This window comes from Mustela nigripes, chromosome 13 (assembly GCF_022355385.1).
Source record: "Mustela nigripes isolate SB6536 chromosome 13, MUSNIG.SB6536, whole genome shotgun sequence".
NCBI classification, from domain to species: Eukaryota; Metazoa; Chordata; class Mammalia; order Carnivora; family Mustelidae; genus Mustela; species Mustela nigripes.
Window position 1 is genome coordinate 59726316 of NC_081569.1, and position 17925 is coordinate 59744240.

Sequence of the window (17925 nt, forward strand, 5' to 3'; positions counted from 1 at the left end):
AGTGAGGAGGAAGCAGGCTCCCTGCTGAGCAGAGAGCCCGATGCGGGACTCGATCCCAGGACCCTGAGATCATGACCTGAGCTGAAGGCAGCAGCTTAACCCACTGAGCCACCCAGGCGCCCCTAAATAAAATCTTTTTAAAAAATTAAAAATTTTAAAAATAAAAACGCCTGTTTAATTTCAAAAGTTAGCATATCATTGGTAAGGATATAAAATAGTACAACGGCCTTGGAAAACAGTTTGGCAGCTCTTTAAAATGTTAAATATAGAGTTATCATCTGACCCGGCAATCCCATTCCTAGATCTACCCCTGAGAGAAATGACTTGTCCACACAAATGTCTGCACATGAATATTCATAGCACTGTTACTCATAATAGCCAAAAAGTGAAAACAACACATATCTCCATCAACCAATGAATGGATAAATAAAATATCATGTAGCCATACAAAGTTACTCAGCAATAAAAGGAACAAAGCATGGATTCATGCTACAACATAGATGAATCTTGAAAACATTTTGTTAGTGAAAGTAGCCAGTTACAAAAGTCCATATGTTATATGGACATAATTTGTATGAAATGTCAAGAATAGGTAAATCCATGGAGGCACAAAGTAGATTAGTGGTTGCCCTGGGCTGGGAGTGGTGATGGTAAGGAAGGAAGTGTGACTGCTAATTGGTACAGGGTTTCTTTCTGGGGTGGTAAAATGTCCCAAAATTCAATTGTGGTTGCATAACCCTGAAGATAACTTAAAACTATTGGAAGTACACACTTTCAGTGGGTGAACTGTATGGCCTGTGAATCCTATCTCAATAAAGCGATCTTTAAAAGTTATTACAGTCAGTGTAATAATTGAATCAATACAGAGTTTATAAAATTAAAAATGAAAGAAGCTTAAGAAAATGAGATGACAGGGGCGCCTGGGTGGCTCAGTGGGTTAAGCCTCTGCCTGCAGGTCAGGTCGTGATCTCAGGGTCCTGGTATCAAGCCCCACATCGGGCTCTCTGCTCAGTGGGGAGCCTGCTTCCCCACCCTCCGCCCGCCCCACTCTGCCTGCCTCTCTGCCTACTTGTGATCTCTCTCTCAGTCAAATAAATAAATAAAACCTTAAAAATTTAAAAAAAAAAAAGAAAGAAAATGAGATGACAAACCATAGACTGGGAGAAAATATTCGCAGAGGATATATCTGATAAAGGACTATTGTTCAAGAGACAAAGAGGGGCATCTGGGTGGCTCAGTGGATTAAGTCTCTGCCTTTTACTCAGGTCATGATCTCAGGGTCCTGGGATCAAGCCCCGCATTAGGCTCTCTGTGCAGTGGGGAGTCTGCTTTCCCCTCTCTCTCTGTCTGCCTCTCTGCCTACTTGCAATCTCTGTCTCTGTGTCAAATAAATAAAATCTTTGGGGAAAAAAAAAAGACAAAGAATTCTTGAAACTCAACAATAAGAAAGAAACCACTCAGCTGAAAAGTGGGCCAAAGATCTGAACAGATACCTCACCAAAGAAGATATGTGGATGGATGGCAAATCGCATAAGAATTGTTCAACATCCTATCTGATTAGGAAATTGCAAATTAAGACAAAAATGAGAGATACTACATACCTACCAAATAGGCAAAAAATCCAAATCCGAATGCTGGTGAGGATATGGAATGACAGGAACCTTCATTTGTTACTGGTGGTAATGCCAAATAGTACAGCCACTTTGGAAGACATTTGGCAGTTTCTAACAAAACTAAATACACTCTTACTATTTAATCTAGTGATCAAACTCCTTAATATCTATCCAAGTGAGCTGGAAATATATCTGCACAAAAAGGGGCTTACTTATAATTGCCAAAACTTGGAAGAAACCAATCTGTCCCTCAGTCGGTAAATGGATAAATCAACTGTGTACATCCCAGACAATGGAGTATTGTCCAGCACTAAAAGAAATGAGCTGTCAAGCCATGAAAAGACCTAAATGAACCATAAACATTCATAATAAGTGAAAGAAGCCAATCTGAAATTGGCCAGTCATACATACTATATGATTCTAACTACACAACATCCTGGAAAATGCAAAACTGTCAAGACAGTAAAAAGATCAGTGGGATTAAGGGGGAAAGTGGGATGAACAGGCGGAGCACAGAGGATTTTTAGGGCAGAGAAAACACTCTTTATGATACTATCAATGGTAGATACATGCCCTTACATATTTGTCCAAACCCTTGAATGTACAACACCAAAAGTGAACCCTAATATAAGCTATGGACTTTGGGTGATTTTGATGTGTCAATGTAGCTTCACTGATTTTATCAGTGTACTGCTCTAGTGGGGATGTTGATAGTGGGGGAGGCTGTGCATATGTGGGGGCCCAGGGAATAGGGGAACTCTGTACTTTCTGCTCAGCTTCCCTGTGAATCTAAAACTGCACTAAAAATTAAGTCTATTAAAAAAAAAAGATATGAATTCAATGGCCAAGTTCTAATAAACTTAGTGATTTACTGATTTGTCAAGGATTTTCTTAAGTGAAAGTGACACAGTAGTAAAGAATGTGACACTAGTGTTAGGGGTTAGTTGGACAATTAGGGTGCCCGGACAGCTAAGACAAAACTGCACTAGTCTCCCGTTTTACCACTTAGACAAGACCACAATAGCATGCTGTCTAGCAGCCTCTGCAGAAGTGACATTTGCAAAACATCCTGAAGCCAAACAACCATAAAACATTTGTCACTGTCACGATTGAGGTAATTAGTTTCCAAAAGTCAGCCCAAAAAGACCATCAACACGTGAACAATAACCCAATAGGTAGACGGGAGCATGATCAAAGCCCTCACTGGCACACCTCAGCTGTCAGTCCACAGAGGCCCCACACTCAGGAGGTTCCAGAAAGTTCTGCAAAGAGCTTAAAAACTCCCAGGTTTGAATGCCAAAACAGCAACCCTCTTGGGTCCCCTCCCTGTTTGGGAGCTTTGTACAATTATTGCTCAATAAACTTTGCCATATTGCCCACTACTCTTCGATCTTTGTCTTCATTCTTCGAATCACCATGACCAAGAACTGTGGGCACTAAGGGAATAAAAATTTCTGTAACATTAGTACAGGTGGGTGCCACTTTCCTTCTTATTTTGAAGTGTATTTATTTAATACAATTTAATACACCCAATGTGGGGCTCAAACGCACAACCCCAAGATCAAAAGTCGCGTGCTCCTCCAACAGAACCAGCCAGTTGCCCCACTGCCACTTTCTGGATTCATGCTAAGGGCCACCACTGTTTTTGCAGTATCAGTGCAAATGTCAATACAGTGAAAAAGGCAACTGACACCTCAGCGCTATTACAAAAATAACCATGAACCATCTGAAAGGGTCACCAGAATATGCTTCAAGAACTGCTGCCTTATTCATTTTCTAATGGGTTATTCATTTTTTCTCACTAAGGAGTCTGTTTTAATTCTTCTTATTATTTTTTAAGATTTCTTTTGTTTATTTGACAGACAGAGACCACAAGTAGGCAGAGAGGTGGGGTGAAGCAGACTCCCCGATGAACAGAGAGCCCGATGTGGGGCTCGATGCCAGGACCCTGGGATCATGACCTGAGTCGAAGGCAGAGGCCTTAACCCACTGAGCCATGCAAGTGCCCCTTTAATTATTATTTTTAATTATTTTTAAAAGATTTTATTTATATAATTGATGGACAGTGAGAGAGGGAACACAAGTGGGGGCTGGGAGAGGGAGAAGCAGGCTTCCCATGGAGCAGGGAGCCCAAAGCAGGGGACAGGTGTCCCAGGACACCAGGACTATGACAAGAGCTTAAGGCAGATGCCCAATAACTGACTGAACCACCCATGTGCCCCAAGAAGTCTTTTTTTAAAAATTCAGATTAGCGGGGCACCTGGGTGGCTCAGTGGGTTAAAGCTCTGCCTTCGGCTCAGGTCATGATACTAGGGTCCTGGGATCGAGGTCCGCATCGAGCCCCGCATGGAGTCCCAAATCGGGCTCTCTGCTCAGCGGGGAGCCTGCTTCCCCCCTCTCTCTCTCTGCCTGCCTCTCTGCCTACTTGAGATCTCTGTCAAGTAAATAAATAAAATCTTAAAAAATAAAAATAAAAATAAAAATAAAATTCAGATTAGCCCTAGCATTCATTTCACATATGATGGAAATACCATTTGTTGTTTTTAAGAATTTTTTAAATGTTTATTTATTTCTTTATTTACTTATTGAGAGAGAGAGAGAGTACAGGCAGAGGGAGGAGCAAGGGGGAGACAGAATCTCAAGCAAACTCCCTGGTGAGTGCAGAGTCCAACACAACCCTAAGATCATGACCTGAACCAAAATCAAGAATCTAAGGCTTGGGGCGCCTGGGTGGCTCAGTGGGTTAAAGCCTCTGCCTTCAGCTCAGGTCATGATCCCAGGGTCCTGGGATCAAGTCCCAAGTCGGGCTCTCTGCTCAGCAGGGAGCCTGCTTCCCTCTCTATCTCTGCCTACTTGTGTCTCTCTGTCAAATAAATAAATAAAATAAAATAAAATAAAAAGAATCTAAGTCTTAACTGCCTGAGCTACCCAGGTGCCCCTGGAAATACAATTTATGTGTGGAGAAGGAGTTGGGGAAATACATGTTTCTATAGCTGAATGTAACTAATGGTCTTTTCCAGTGAAAAGAAACCACCTCCTCCCCAGCTTCTTCTTCTCTTAATGCTTAGCGAGTTCTTCTCACACTGATTTGAATAAATATTTGATATTCACCTTTACATTTTCTAAAGGTTTGATAATTTCACCTTTTCCTCTTGATTACTTAATCATTTAAAATCTTTTTTGACTACTATTAACATGGTACCATGAACTGGGGAACTTCAGTGAACAAAACAAAGATCCTATCCTCCAAAGGTCCACATGTTAGAGGCAGTTGTAGAGATACAACAGGAATAGATACAAAAAGTAACTAATGTGTATAATTTGTTTAAAGGTTATTTGGGAGAGCAGCAACCTGGGTAGCTTAGTCAGTTTTGCCTTTGGCTCAGGCCATGATCCCCGGGTCCTAGGATCGAGTCCCATGTAAGGCTGGCTCCCTACTCAGTGGGGAGTCTGCTTCTCCCTCTGCCTCTCTCCCTGCTTGTGATCTCTTTCACTATCTCTCTCAAATAAATAAATAAAATCCTTAAAAAAAAAAAAACGGTTATTAGGGGTAACTCTTTGGATGATGTAAATTTCCTTATCTTGATTGGGGTAGTGTTATGTATGGCAAAGTGCATCCCAATGTACACTTCAGATTTTATTCTCTGTCAGTTACAACTCAAGAAAGTGGATTTTTTTAAAAAGGAAAGAAAAAAGAAAAAGAAGCCTCACCTGTCCTCTCATTCCTCCAACTGCCAACAAGTAACCGTGGTGAACAGTTTCAGTCCTTCTATGCCTTTTTAAAATAAATAGTTCTAGGGTTCTAAGTTAGCTCTTTCACCCTAAGCTCTCAACTTTCCTTTTTGCTTTCTTAGTTTCTAGCTCATCTGGTTCAGCCTTCATTCATTTAATGCATATTTACTGAGTGCATGCTATCCTCCATGTATTGTAATAAGTACTAAGGCCATAATGCAAGACAAACACAAGCCCTTGAAAAGTTTACAGTTGGGGCACCTGGGTGGCTCAGTGGGTTAAGCCGCTGCCTTCGGCTCGGGTCATGATCTCAGGGTCCTGGGATCGAGTCCCGCATCGGGCTCTCTGCTCAGCGGGGAGCCTGCTTCCTTCTCTCTCTCTGCCTGCCTCTCAGTGTACTTGTAATTTCTCTCTGTCAAATAAATAAATAAGATCTTTAAAAAAAAAAGAAAAGAAAAGCTTACAGTCTCCTGAAGGATACAGACAAATGAAATGGCAGTTATAATACAGAGTGATAGGGGTGCCTGGGTGGCTCAGTAGGTTAAGCCTCTGCCTTCGGCTCAGGTCATGATCTCACGGTCTTGGGATTGAGCCCCACATCAGTTCTCTGCTCGGCAGGGAGCCTGCTTCCCTGCTCTCTCTCTCTCTGCCTGCCTCTCCCGCTACTTGTGATCTCTGTCTGTCAAATAAATAAAATCTTTCAGGGCACGTGGGTGGCTCAGTGGGTTAAAGCCTCTGCCTTCAGCTCAGGTCTTGATCTCAGGGTACTGGGATCGAGCCCCACATCAGGCTCTCTGCTCAGTAGGGAGCCTGCTTCCTCCTCTCTCTCTGCCTGCCTCTCTGCCTATGTGTGATCTCTGTCTGTCAAATAAATAAATAAACTCTTTTTAAAAATAAATAAATAAACAAACAAAATCTTTCAAAAATAATAAAAATACAGAGTGATAGGCACTCTGATGAGATACTTCAAGAACACATGGAAGGGGAACATAACCAAGCCTAGGGTTCAGGAAGACTTCCTGAAGGAAGTAACTTCTAATCCGAGACCTAAAAGTTGAATAAGAGTTAACCAGATTATTTATATTTCTGGAAATGATGGAGTAACAGAGGCTGTATTTATTATCCCAACATAAGTAACCACTAAACTAGGCAAAAATATATGAACAGTGTTCAGTCATTAGACAACAGGTTCTTCACAGCTACCTGAGAGAGAAAGGAAACAGAAAAGGCAAACTCTGTAACTGCCCTGTACTTATTCCTAGAGGCAATTTCCTGACCACAGAGCAGAAAGGGAGGCCTCAAGCAGAGCACAGTGGTCTTGCCTTATTAATGTGACAGAGATCAGAGCTCAGGGTTGAGGTGGCTGGAGGTTGCTAGACACAGCTGTGGAGAGGAGGGAGTTACGAAGAAAGAGACCTCCAGAGATCTGCATAAAGGTCCTCTTGAGTCTTTCCTGAACATAAGACACACATTCATAAGGTAAACCCTCAAGAGGCCAAGCAGTGTGAGGCACCGAAGGTCCAGAGACGAACAGATCTCACACAGGACTGAGAGGCAAATCAAGGTCCACCCAGCCAGAGTGGATGGTCATCACTGATTATGCAGGAATTCAGTAGAGCCCTTACTGGGGGTTAAATTATTCTCTAGGTTAAAGGCTACTCTAGACTCAACATAACTTAAAAACAAGCTTCAGAAGGATCAAACTGAGCCACAAGTAACTAAACCACCTATTAGAACAAGGTCCAATGCTTTAAAGGAAGAAAAAAAAATCCAGTTACCCAGTAACATAAAACTCATAAAATGTCCAGTATACAAACAAAAATCACTAGTCATACCAGAAGCAGGAAATGTGGCCTATAAAGGGGAGAAAAATCAGTTAGTAGAAACTGATCCAGAAATGACAGATGGTGGAATTAGCAGATGAGGAAAACACAAACACAGTAATGAGAAAAATGAAATATATGAGAAAAAAGCCAAATGGAATATCCAGGGATGAAAAATACAATATTTTTGTAAAGATTTTATTTTTAAGTAATCTCTATATGCAGCGTGGGCCTTGAACTCACAACCTGGAGATCAGGAGTCACATGCTCTACAGACTGAGCCAACCAGGTGCCCTGAAAGATGAAATATTTTCAATGAAAAATTTACTGGATGGAGTTAACAGCATATTTGGACGTTGCCAAAAAAAGAATCAGTTCAACCTAAGGATATAGTGATAGAAACTAGCCAAGATGAAACACAGAAAGATGGGGTGCCTGGGTGGCTCAGTTGGTTAAGTGGCTGCCTTTGGCTCAGGTCATGATCTCAGGGTCCTGGGACTGAGCCCCACATCTGGCTCTCTGCTCAGTGGGAAGGCTACCTCTCTCTCCCTCTGCCTGCTGCTCTGCCTACTTGTGCTCTCTCTTTAGCAAAACAAACAAACAAATAAAATCTTTAAAAAAAAAAAAAGAAACACAGGGACGCCTGGGTGGCTCAGTTGGTTAAGCGGCTGCCTTCGGCTCAGGTCATGATCCCAGCATCCTGGGATCGAGTCCCACATCGGGCTCCTTGCTCGGCAGGGAGCCTGCTTCTCCCTCTGCCTCTAGCCTGCCACTCTGTCTGCCTGTGCTTGCGCTCTGTATCTCTCTCTCTCTCTAACAAATAAATAAAAAAAAGAAAGAAAGAAAGAAACACAGAAAGAAAAAAACCTTGAGAGGTTGGGGAGGAAGAAGAGAACAGAGCCTTGATGACCTGTGGTGTGATACTGAGTGGTCTCACATATGTGCAGTTGGAATCCCAGAACGTGGAGGGGGAGTGGGAGGCTGAATAGTAAAGCTGCCTTCGAATTACTAGAATTCTACCTCTAAAAAAGTACAAGTCTGACCCCCCAAAAAAACCTTTTCGTACCACCTGTGATATTATCCACACGTATTTTGGATATAAGGTAGTATATTACTGAGAGTCTCTGGAGTTGAGAATATAGGCTGATATCATGATCCAAATATTCCTTCCCTAAATGTCAAACAACACTTGCTGGGCTGAACAAGTGTGTTAAATCTGTGACTTGATGTTTCATGAAGGGGTTTCCTGCCAGATGCTGCCGGACTTGACTCCATTCTCACCTTCACTCCATCCTCAGTGCCCTTCCTCCTGACCTCTCTGCCATGGGAACCAGCAGTGGAGTAAGGCCCAGGAAGGAGCTCACAAGTGTCAATTCACATATTCGTTAAGAATACTTTTTTAAGGTTGGAAGTCTAATAGATGGTTTCTTAAGATGTCACCGCATCAGAAGGGCTACATCAAAATGCCAGCTGCCACCAGAAAAAGATAGTGTCATAGAAGCTATAGGAATGTTTTCAAAACTCTGGGGTGGTCAACAGTGTACTGTGCTGATGTGTACATTACATTTAGTCCCAAGACAGTGATCGGTGACCTTGACAAGAGCTCCCAATAGAATGGTGGGAACAGAAGTCAGGTTCCGGTGGTTTGAATAGTGATAGGAAAAGGAAAGGTAAGTGGGAGTGTAGACAAATCCTTTAAGAAGTCTTGTCCTAAAGGAGACATGAAATTAGGGGTAGGAACTGAGGAGGGGCTGCATTGTTGAGCAAAAGTCTCCTTAAAATAGGGGTGCCTGGATGGCTCAGTGGGTTAAGCCTCTGCCTTCAGCTCAGCTCATGATCTCAGGGTCCTGGGATAGAGCCCTGCATCGGGCTCTCTTCTCAGTGGGGAGCCTGCTTTCCCCTCTCTCTCTGCCTGCCTCTCTGCCTACTTGTGATCTCTGTCAAATGAATAAACAAAAAAAGACTGTAAAATAAAATTTAGAAATTAAAAAAAAAAAGAGTCTCCTTAAAATAGGAGAAACTTATGAGTGTTTATAGCCTTGCTTAGAAGCCAAATCCACACTCCACCTCTGGACAATAGGAGCACTAGGGCCCCAAGTCTGTTTTGTTGAACCCAGACTTGGTTCCTCTGAAGACTCCAAAGCAGCTTTTAAACTCAGTGAGAAGGGGGGGGGGGGGGGCTCCATCAAAGTAAAGTTGGATCTCTTTAAACCAAAGTGAACAAGTAGTAATGCAAGCCTGGAACCCACAGTGCTCTCCAAGGTGAATGTGTTGAAGAGAGTCCGCTGCACGGAGACAGGCTCTATGATGGTCACTCTGTGACGGACACACTGTTGCCTCAATCTGTCCCAAGATGACCAGCCACCTGGGGCTTCCACAGCCACTTGGCTGCTTCCTGCTGAAAACAGCAGGGATTGGGAGAGGAACTGCCACCTAGCACCTTTGGACAATTGCCATGGCAACCACAGGCCAGGTATTTTATTTCGGTCATTGCCTGGGAGTGGTCCTCCCACATATCCTGTTTTCCAGTGTTATGAGCTCATTATTGTGCAGCCCTCCCCCTGCCCATTGATCTTACAAAACGAAATTCTTTGTCTAGTATCTTTCTCTGATGCCTAGAAAAATTTGCTCTGAGGTGTCTGAAATATGAGCCTTTTTATGCAAGTGCATAACAATCTGAAACTGAAACTGATCCAGGGAGGGAGGGAGCTTGCAGGCTAAAAGGGCAGTGGAGGCTGAGCAGAAGCAGGTGGAGAAAGTGTGCCTTTCCTGCTCCCAGCTCCAAAGCATCTCCCTCCCCTGCACAAGGGAGCCCAGGATGCTGCAGGGGACATGGTGGACACCTGGACCACACCAACACATGACCCAGTGAGCTTCCCAAGACAGCCTGGGCTATATGGATCATTCTTCTCCACCCCAACCGCAGCACAGCCCTTACCTGGAAGAATGACGAGCCCTGCCCCAAAAGGAAAAGAAAGAAACAGAGTCAAGAAGGAAGAGAAAGAAAGACCAGGGTATGTAGAGGAGGACTCCTGGGCTGGTTTGGTGCAGTGGTTCTCAGCAAGCCACATACTAGAATTAACTGGAGCCAAAAAAAAAAAAAAAAAAAAAAAAAAGGGACGCCTGGGTGGCTCAGTTGGTTGAGCGGCTGCCTTCGGCTCAGGTCATGATCCCAGCGTCCTGCTCAGCAGGGAGCCTGCTTCTCCCTCTGCCTCTGCCTGCCACTCTGTCTGCCTGTGCTCACTCTCTCTGACAAATAAATAAATAAAATCTTAAAAAAAAAAACAATGACAAGTGTCTGGGCCCCACCCTAATATATATAGTCAGTTGGGGTGCAGTCAGGTCATCGGGTTTTTTCTGAAGTACTTCATGGGTGGAGAACCACTAAGCTGTTCCCCTAAGTGTCCGGGCTTTGTAGGCAGAGCCCCAGCTGCAGCTCCTGGTCTCTTGGTTTCCTAGTCGTGTGACCTTGGGCTCCTTTGTTACTCAACATCTCTAAGCTTCCATTTCCTCCATGGTAAAGCCTGTCTACCTGAGGGAGGAGTGGGGAGGACCTACACAAGGCACTGTGCCTAACAGAGTTCAGTGTTAAGAACGTTACTGTCGTTGTTGAAACAGCAGTGGTGACTACTCTAGGGTCCTGAGTTTTAGTTACCTGAGGAAGAAAGTGCCACTGTCTCGTGGCAAGGGGCAGCGACCTGACCTTTCCTCAGGGGGAGTTGAGGGTAGTCAGTCAGAGCCAGGGCTGAGAACTTATTCTAGTCCAGTGCTGTTCACTTTGAGAGGATGGAAATGTTTCTCTATCTGTGCTGACAAGATGGCAGCCACTAGCCACGTGGACTATGGGGCACTTGAAATGTGGCCAGTGTGAATGAGAGACTGAACTTGGCATTTTATTTAATTTTATTAATTTGAAAGCCAATAGCCACACATGGCTGCTAGCTAGAGTGCTAGATAATGCAGCTCTAGACCTGTAGATATTTTGAGGATGAGAGGAAGACAGAAAATAAAAAATAGCTCTTCTGTTTCACTGGAGCTTCAAAACGTCCCACAAAGAAGATACAACAGGCATTGACAGGTTCATTTTATAGATTAGGAAACTTAGTCTCAGGGATATTAAAAAAATCTGGCACAGATTTTTTGAAGAGCATTAGAGGCAGGGCAGAGCCCAGACCAGAGGGAGGCGGATTTCGGGACTGCGAATCTATCGTCAGCAGTTGGGAGACGCTTTCTCTCTATGGGAGCATCTCACATTGGCCCTCCAGCTCCTCCTGCGGTCTCCCGGCAGGCTCTCTCCCGGGCACCCAGTGTCCTCCCCCCACCCCTGGCATCGTGTCTCTCACCTGGAAGAGCTCCTGAACTTTCGCGTCCACCCACTGCTCCATCTCCAGCCAGCGCTGGAGCTGCCCCCGGTCGTACTTCACCGTCAGCCGGCTGGGTCTCCGGGACCTGGACACTTTGGAGGGGTCGGCATGGGACTTTGATTCTGAGTCTGTGGATGACGTCCTCCTCCTCCCAGAAGTCCAGTGGACTTTCTTACTCGAGTTCTCCCCATCGGGGTTGGGAGATGTGCAGGAAGCAGGGCTTGAGGACCGCATGGAAGGAATGGCGTGAGCCAGGACCTGGGAAAAACTGCCAGTCAGAGCAGGGGTGCCAAGGAAGTGAGGAGCTGAACAGAGGGAAAGGCCAGCAGGGAAGAAAGGAAGGGGGAAAGAGGGAGGGCCAAGGCTCCAGGAAGGGCGGAGGGTCAAAGATCAATAGGGCTTTCTCTGGTGCTGGGAATGCCCATCTCCTAGCTCCTTGCTGCCACTGAGTGGCATGCCCGAGCTGTGCCCCAGGCTTTTTGCAGCTGCTGGAGCCCAAAGTGATTTCAACCTCAGATAAGCAATGGTCAAGAACATGCCATGCCTTGGGAGGAAGAAGAGATGCTCTGGTCCTGCGGGGTGCAGGGCTCTGATCTGTGCTCTATGGCCAGTTGTGAAACAGGACTGGAGTCACAGTCACCTGAGAGCCCTCAGCATCCCATCTTCCTGGGACTAGATCCACCTGGGCCCTGAGGAGCTGCAGTCAGATGGATCCTGCAGGAGCAAGGTCCCCAACTGGTAGGTGCTCTTGCTCAGAGTGGAGCACTGGCAGGGGCAAAGTCTCACCAGGGGTAGTTAGACGAATGGTTCTCTCTGGGCCTCGTCAGGTCAGGACCCTCTTGTGTCTGGGCATGTCTGATTGTGAGCTGCCTTATGGATATGGAAGGAAAGAGGTGCTCCTCTGTCAGCCTGGCCCTGTGCTTGCAAAGATAAATTAATCAAGCTCGTCCCCCATGCAAGTTCCCCAGAGGCAACTGCTTGGGAAGCCATGTTTATCATCGCATGACCCTCCCCCACTGACTCAGGTCCTTCTTGACACAAAGGAAACCTGCAGACCTAACTTTTACCCTGGTAATGAGACTAATAGCTCTAAACATACAGTACTTGCATTCTAAAGGAAGCGTATGTTTGTTCAGTCTTTTTTAACAAATTTTTTTTTTTTTTTTTTTTTTAAGAGAGAGAGAATGAGAGTCTGAGCAGGAGGGGCAGAGGAAAAGGAAGACAGAATCGACAGAATCCCCGTTGACTGTGGAGCCTGATGCGGGGCTCCATCCCAGGACCTTGAGATCACCACCCAGTCGAAATCAAGAGTCAGACACTCAACTGACTGCACTAGCCAGGTGCCCTGTAACAAAAAATTTCTAAAAGCTTTTTACAAAAGTTACAGAAGAAACACTGTCATTTTTTAAAAAGATAAACAGTTCAGAACGACAAATGAAAAATGGAAGTTTCTCTGCTCTCCCCAGCCCCACTCCCCAGATGCAACCCCACCAACAGCTTCTGTTTTTAATTCTCCAGTAATCACCACTTGTCCCTTTGTATAATATATTTGTCCAGTCTAGACAGTATCTCTTGTCTTCTCCCTATGAAGAATGGGAAATTAACTTTGTCATCCCCCTTTACTTTCTACATTCCAATATTTGTTTATAAATTTCTTTTTAGGTCTTGCAATAGTTGCCTTTAAAATGCTGAGTTTCAGGGTACCTGGTAGCTCAGTCAGTTAAGTGTTTGCCTTTGGCTCAGGTCATGGTCCTGGGGTCCTGGGAGTGAGCCCCATGTGGGGCCCCCAGCTCAGTGGGGAGCCTGCTTCTCCCTCCCCCCAACCGCTTGTGCTCTCTCTTGCGCTATTTCTCTCTCTCTCAAATAAATAAATAAAATCTTTAAAATTCAAATAAAATAGGGACGCCTGGGTGGCTCAGTTGGTTGGGCAGCTGCCTTCGGCTCAGGTCATGATCCCAGCGTCCTGGGATCGAGTCCCACATGGGGCTCCTTGCTCAGCAGGGAGCCTGCTTCTCCCTCTGCTTCTGCCTGCCATTCTGTCTGCCTGTGCTCGCTCTCTCTCCCTCTCTCTGACAAATAAATAAAATCTTTTAAAAAAATAAAAAATAAAAATAAAAAATAAAAATCAAATAAAATATTGAGTTTCTGTTTCCAATGTATCAACTAAAACCATCATACACTGACTCCTGAAAAAGAGCTTTAGATAATAGCCAACAGATGAGCCTTTTTCTTTTTAAGATTTATTTATTTGAAAGGGAGGGTGAACACTCTATGAGATCATGACATGAGCCAAAACCAAGAGTCAGATGCTTAACTGACTGAGCCACTCAGGCGCCTCTAATAGAAGAGTCTTTAATAATGAAAAACTTTGGGGCTCTAAGTTAACAGAGGCGGAGAGATGTTTGAGGGCTGCACCCCAACAAAGCAGCCTGGAAAAGCCCAGACTTTGGAGGAAGGCTGACAGATCTGAGTTCAAACTCAGCTTTTTACCCTGTTTTGCAAAGTTTTATAACCTTCACATTCCACAACCTCTTTGAGTCCATTTTCTCATCTGCCACATAGGGTTTGGGGGGAAGATTAAATGAGTTAATATATGTAAATATGATGTCCAAAACAGAGTTCCTTCTCAAGAGACATCCATTCCCTTCCTTTAAAAAAAAAAAAAAAATTATTTATTTGACACAGAGGATGAGAGATCACAAGCAGGCAGAGAGGCAGGCAGAGAGAGAGGGGGAAGCAGTCTCCCCCCCCCTTTTTTTAATTTGTTTAAGATTTTATTTATTTATTTGACAGAGAGAGCACAAGGAGAGGGAGCAGCAGGGCAGAGGGAGTGGGAGAAGCAGGCTCCCCACAGTGTAGGGAGCCTGATGCCAGGCTCCATCCCAGGACCCTGAGATCATGACCTGAGCCGAAGGCAGACACTTAACTGAGTGAGCCACCCAGGTGCCCCTATTCCCTTTCTTTGCCTTCTCATTCTCTGCCTTCCTAGTGAGGCTCTGTCTGCCAAAGGCTTGCTGAGGGTTTTCTCTGCAGCGGTTTCATTTCTGGGCCTCTGTGGGAGAGAGTGGAAATGAGCAGCAGTGGGGAGGCCTCTAAAATGTAGCCTCAGTCATTAAGTGTCTGCCTTCTGCTCAGGTCAATGTCCCACGGTCCTAGGATCAAGCCCCACATGGGGCTTCCCTGCTCCACTGGGAAGCCCGCTTCTCCTTCTCCCACTCCCTCTGCTTGTGTTCCCTTTCTTGTCATGTCTCTGTCAAATAAATAAATAAAATCTTTGGGGCCCCTGGGTGGCTCAATGGGTTAAGGCTCTGCCTTTGGCTCGGGTCATGATCTCAGGGTCCTGGGATAGAGCACCCCATTGCTCTCTGCTGAGCAGGGAGCCTGCTTCTCTCTCTCTCTCTCTCTCTCTCTGCCTGCCTCTCTGCCTACTTGTGATCTCTCTGTCAATTGAATAAATAAAATCTTTTAAAAATAAATAAATAAATAAATAAATAAATAAACTGACAGACTCTTTAATAAATAAATGATCAAATGTAGCCTGTAGACTCAGGTGTTACTTTGATGACCATTACACTCTGTGCGGGGCAGGTATTATTATTCTCATTCCCTCCGTCTTCCGTTTCCTGTCTTGTGAAAAGTTCAGGAGCACTTTCAGGAAAAGGAACCAGATAGGAAGACTCAATGGATTTTGTTCATTCATTAACTCATTCACTTAATAACAAAGATTTTAGGAGGTCCTATAGTAGGCCAAACATTATGCTCAGGCCTGGGGATTGGCAATCCAAAAGAAACTCTGTCCCCACCTTCATGGAACTTACAGTGGAGTGTAAAAATAAACCAATGTTAATCAACTAAGCAAAGAAATGTAAAGCTGCAACTGTATTTAGTAATCTGAAAAAAAAAAAAAAGGTAAAAGGTGCTCTAAGAATGTCTACTGAGATTGTGACCCAGCAAGTGGTAACAGTTTGAACTGAGTTCTGAAGGATGCATAGGAGTTAACTAGGCACAGGGACCAGCAGGAGTGGATCTGGCAGAAGTCAGAGCAAATGCAAAAGCCCTATGGCAGGAGGGAAATGTTGAATACAAGGATTAAAAGGTCAATGGGACTGTAACAGAGAGAAAGGAGGGAAACACAGTCATGAGGCAGAAAGGGTGGAGGTAATCTACACAGGGCCCTGTGATCCACATTAAGGAATTTTGTCTCTCTCCTAAGCACATTGGGAGTCACAGCAAAATCTTGAGCAACAGTGGTGGGATAGGCTGACACGTTCAGATTTAAATTTTCAAAATCTCACCCTGCCGGTTAAATAGAGAATCAGAGGGTACAGAAAGTCTGAAGGAGATCAGTTAGGAGACCACTGCTGTAGGGCTTGACTGGGGGAGGTAGTATTGTCAGTAGTGAGAAGGGGACAGTGCAGAACTACTTAGGGGGTACTATTTAATAGAACTTGGTAATGGAATGGGGACACAACATAGGCAAACTTCATAGATGCCCATACAGGGACACAGACAGGTTCACACATGGAGCTTTTGTGAGCCTGTTTCCTCATCTGTAAACTGAAGGCTGGGGAGATTTTGCAAGAGCATGAAGAATGGCCCCTGTGAACCTCAATGGCACACAAATGAGTTACGCCCATTGTGTATGTGTAAGGCTCTTTATTAACATTCTTCCATTTCTGCACTCACACACATCTCACTGGCCTATGCATGTCACCATTAATCAATTAGTTTGCCCAAGATAAGGGAATCATGCCCTGAGATAACATGGAAAGAAAAAAGCACCAAGACCTCAGGGCCACGTCAGGATGGGCAAACAAAGAGGGTGCCGGCCTGGGCAGAGGTAAGGGTGTCTGTCTGCCCTGCTCCCTGGCTTGACCTAGGTCCAGTGGTGGGATAAAATAGGCCACGGGCAGACACCATCAGAACAACACTGCTCTTAAATGCGTCTTCTTTGGGGCGCCTGGGTGGCTCAGTCGGTTAAACATCTGGATCGAGCCCTGGCATTGGGCTCCCTGCTCCGCAAGGAGCTTCCTTGGGCCTCCTTCTCCCTTTGCCTCTGCTGCTTCCCCTGCTTGTGTGCTCTCTCTCAAATAAATAAAATCTTTTTTAAAAATGTCTCTTCTAGGGGTGCCTGAGTGGCTCAGTGGATTAAAGCCTCTGCCTTCGGCTCAGGTCATGATCCCAGAGTCCTGGGATTGGGCCCCACATTGGGCTCTCTGCTCAGCGGGGAGCCCGCTTCCCCCTCTCTCTGCCTCTCTCTCTGCCTACTTGTGATCTCTCTCTCTCTCTCTGTCAAATAAATAAATAAAATCTTTAAAAAAAATGCCTCTTCTAGGGGCACCTGTGTGGCTTGGTGTGTTAAAGCCTCTGCCTTCAGCTTGGGTCATGATGCCGGAGTCCTGGGATCTAGCCCCGCATTAGGCTCTCTGCTCGGCGGGGAGCCTGCTTCCCTTCCTCTCTCTGCCTGCCTCTGCCTGCTTGTGATCTCTGTCTGTCAAATAAATAAATAAAATCTTTAAAAATAAAAAAATTAAAAAAAATAAAAATGCCTCAGGGCGCCTGGGTGGCTCAGTGGGTTAAAGCCTCTGCCTTCGGCTTGGGTCATGATCCCAGGGTCATGAGATCCAACCCCACGTCGGGCTCTCTGCTCAGCAGGGAGCCTGCATCCCCCTCTCTCTGTCTGCCTCTCTGCCTGCTTGTGATCTCTCTCTCTCTGTCAAGTAGATAAATAAAATCTTAAAAATAAAAAAAATTAAAAAATAAAAATGCCTCTTCTTGGGGTGCCTGGGTAGTTCATGGGTTAAGCCTCTGCCTTCAGCTCAGGTCATGGTCTCAGGATCCTGGAATGGAGCCCCGCATTGGGCTCTCTGTTCAGTGGGGAGCCTGCTTCCCCCTCTCTCTCTGCCTGCCTCTCTACCTGCTTGTGATCTCTCTCCGTTTCAAATAAATAAATAAAATCTTTTTTTAAAATGCCTCTTTCTTTCCTTCTCTTATTAAAAATGTTTATTTATAGGGGAGCCTGGATGGCTTAGTCAGCAGAGCATGCAACTCTTGATTTCAGGATCATGAGTTCAAGCTCAATGTAGGATGTAGAGATTACTTTAAATTATTTTTTTCGTTTTTTTTTTTTTAAGGTTTTATTTATTTATTTGACAGAGAGAAATCACAAGTAGATAGAGAGGCAGGCAGAGAGAGAGAGAGGGAAGCAGGCTCTCTGCTGAGCAGAGAGCCCGATGCGGGACTCGATCCCAGGACTCCGAGATCGTGACCCGAGCCGAAGGCAGCGGCTTAACCCACTGAGCCACCCAGGCGCCCCTTTAGTTTTTTATTATAAAAGAAAAACATGGGGGTGCCTGGGTGGCTCAGTGGGTTAAAGCCTCTGCCTTCAGCTCA

General features: G+C 45.0%; 1 protein-coding gene across 5 annotated transcripts in view; it reads right to left on the minus strand.

The window, feature by feature from the left end:
- Nucleotides 1–17925, minus strand: part of PPP1R14D (protein phosphatase 1 regulatory inhibitor subunit 14D) — a 24676-nt gene that overhangs the window by 1838 nt on the left and 4913 nt on the right. For 3 of the 5 annotated variants that reach the window (XM_059372546.1, XM_059372545.1, XM_059372544.1), the window contains exon 3: nucleotides 11512–11790. In XM_059372546.1, the coding sequence (XP_059228529.1) occupies nucleotides 11512–11790 (279 nt within the window). Of the gene's footprint in view, nucleotides 1–11511; nucleotides 11791–12318; nucleotides 12453–17925 lie in introns of all 5 variants that reach the window. The other 2 variants (XM_059372547.1, XM_059372548.1) reach the window with 2 other exon arrangements.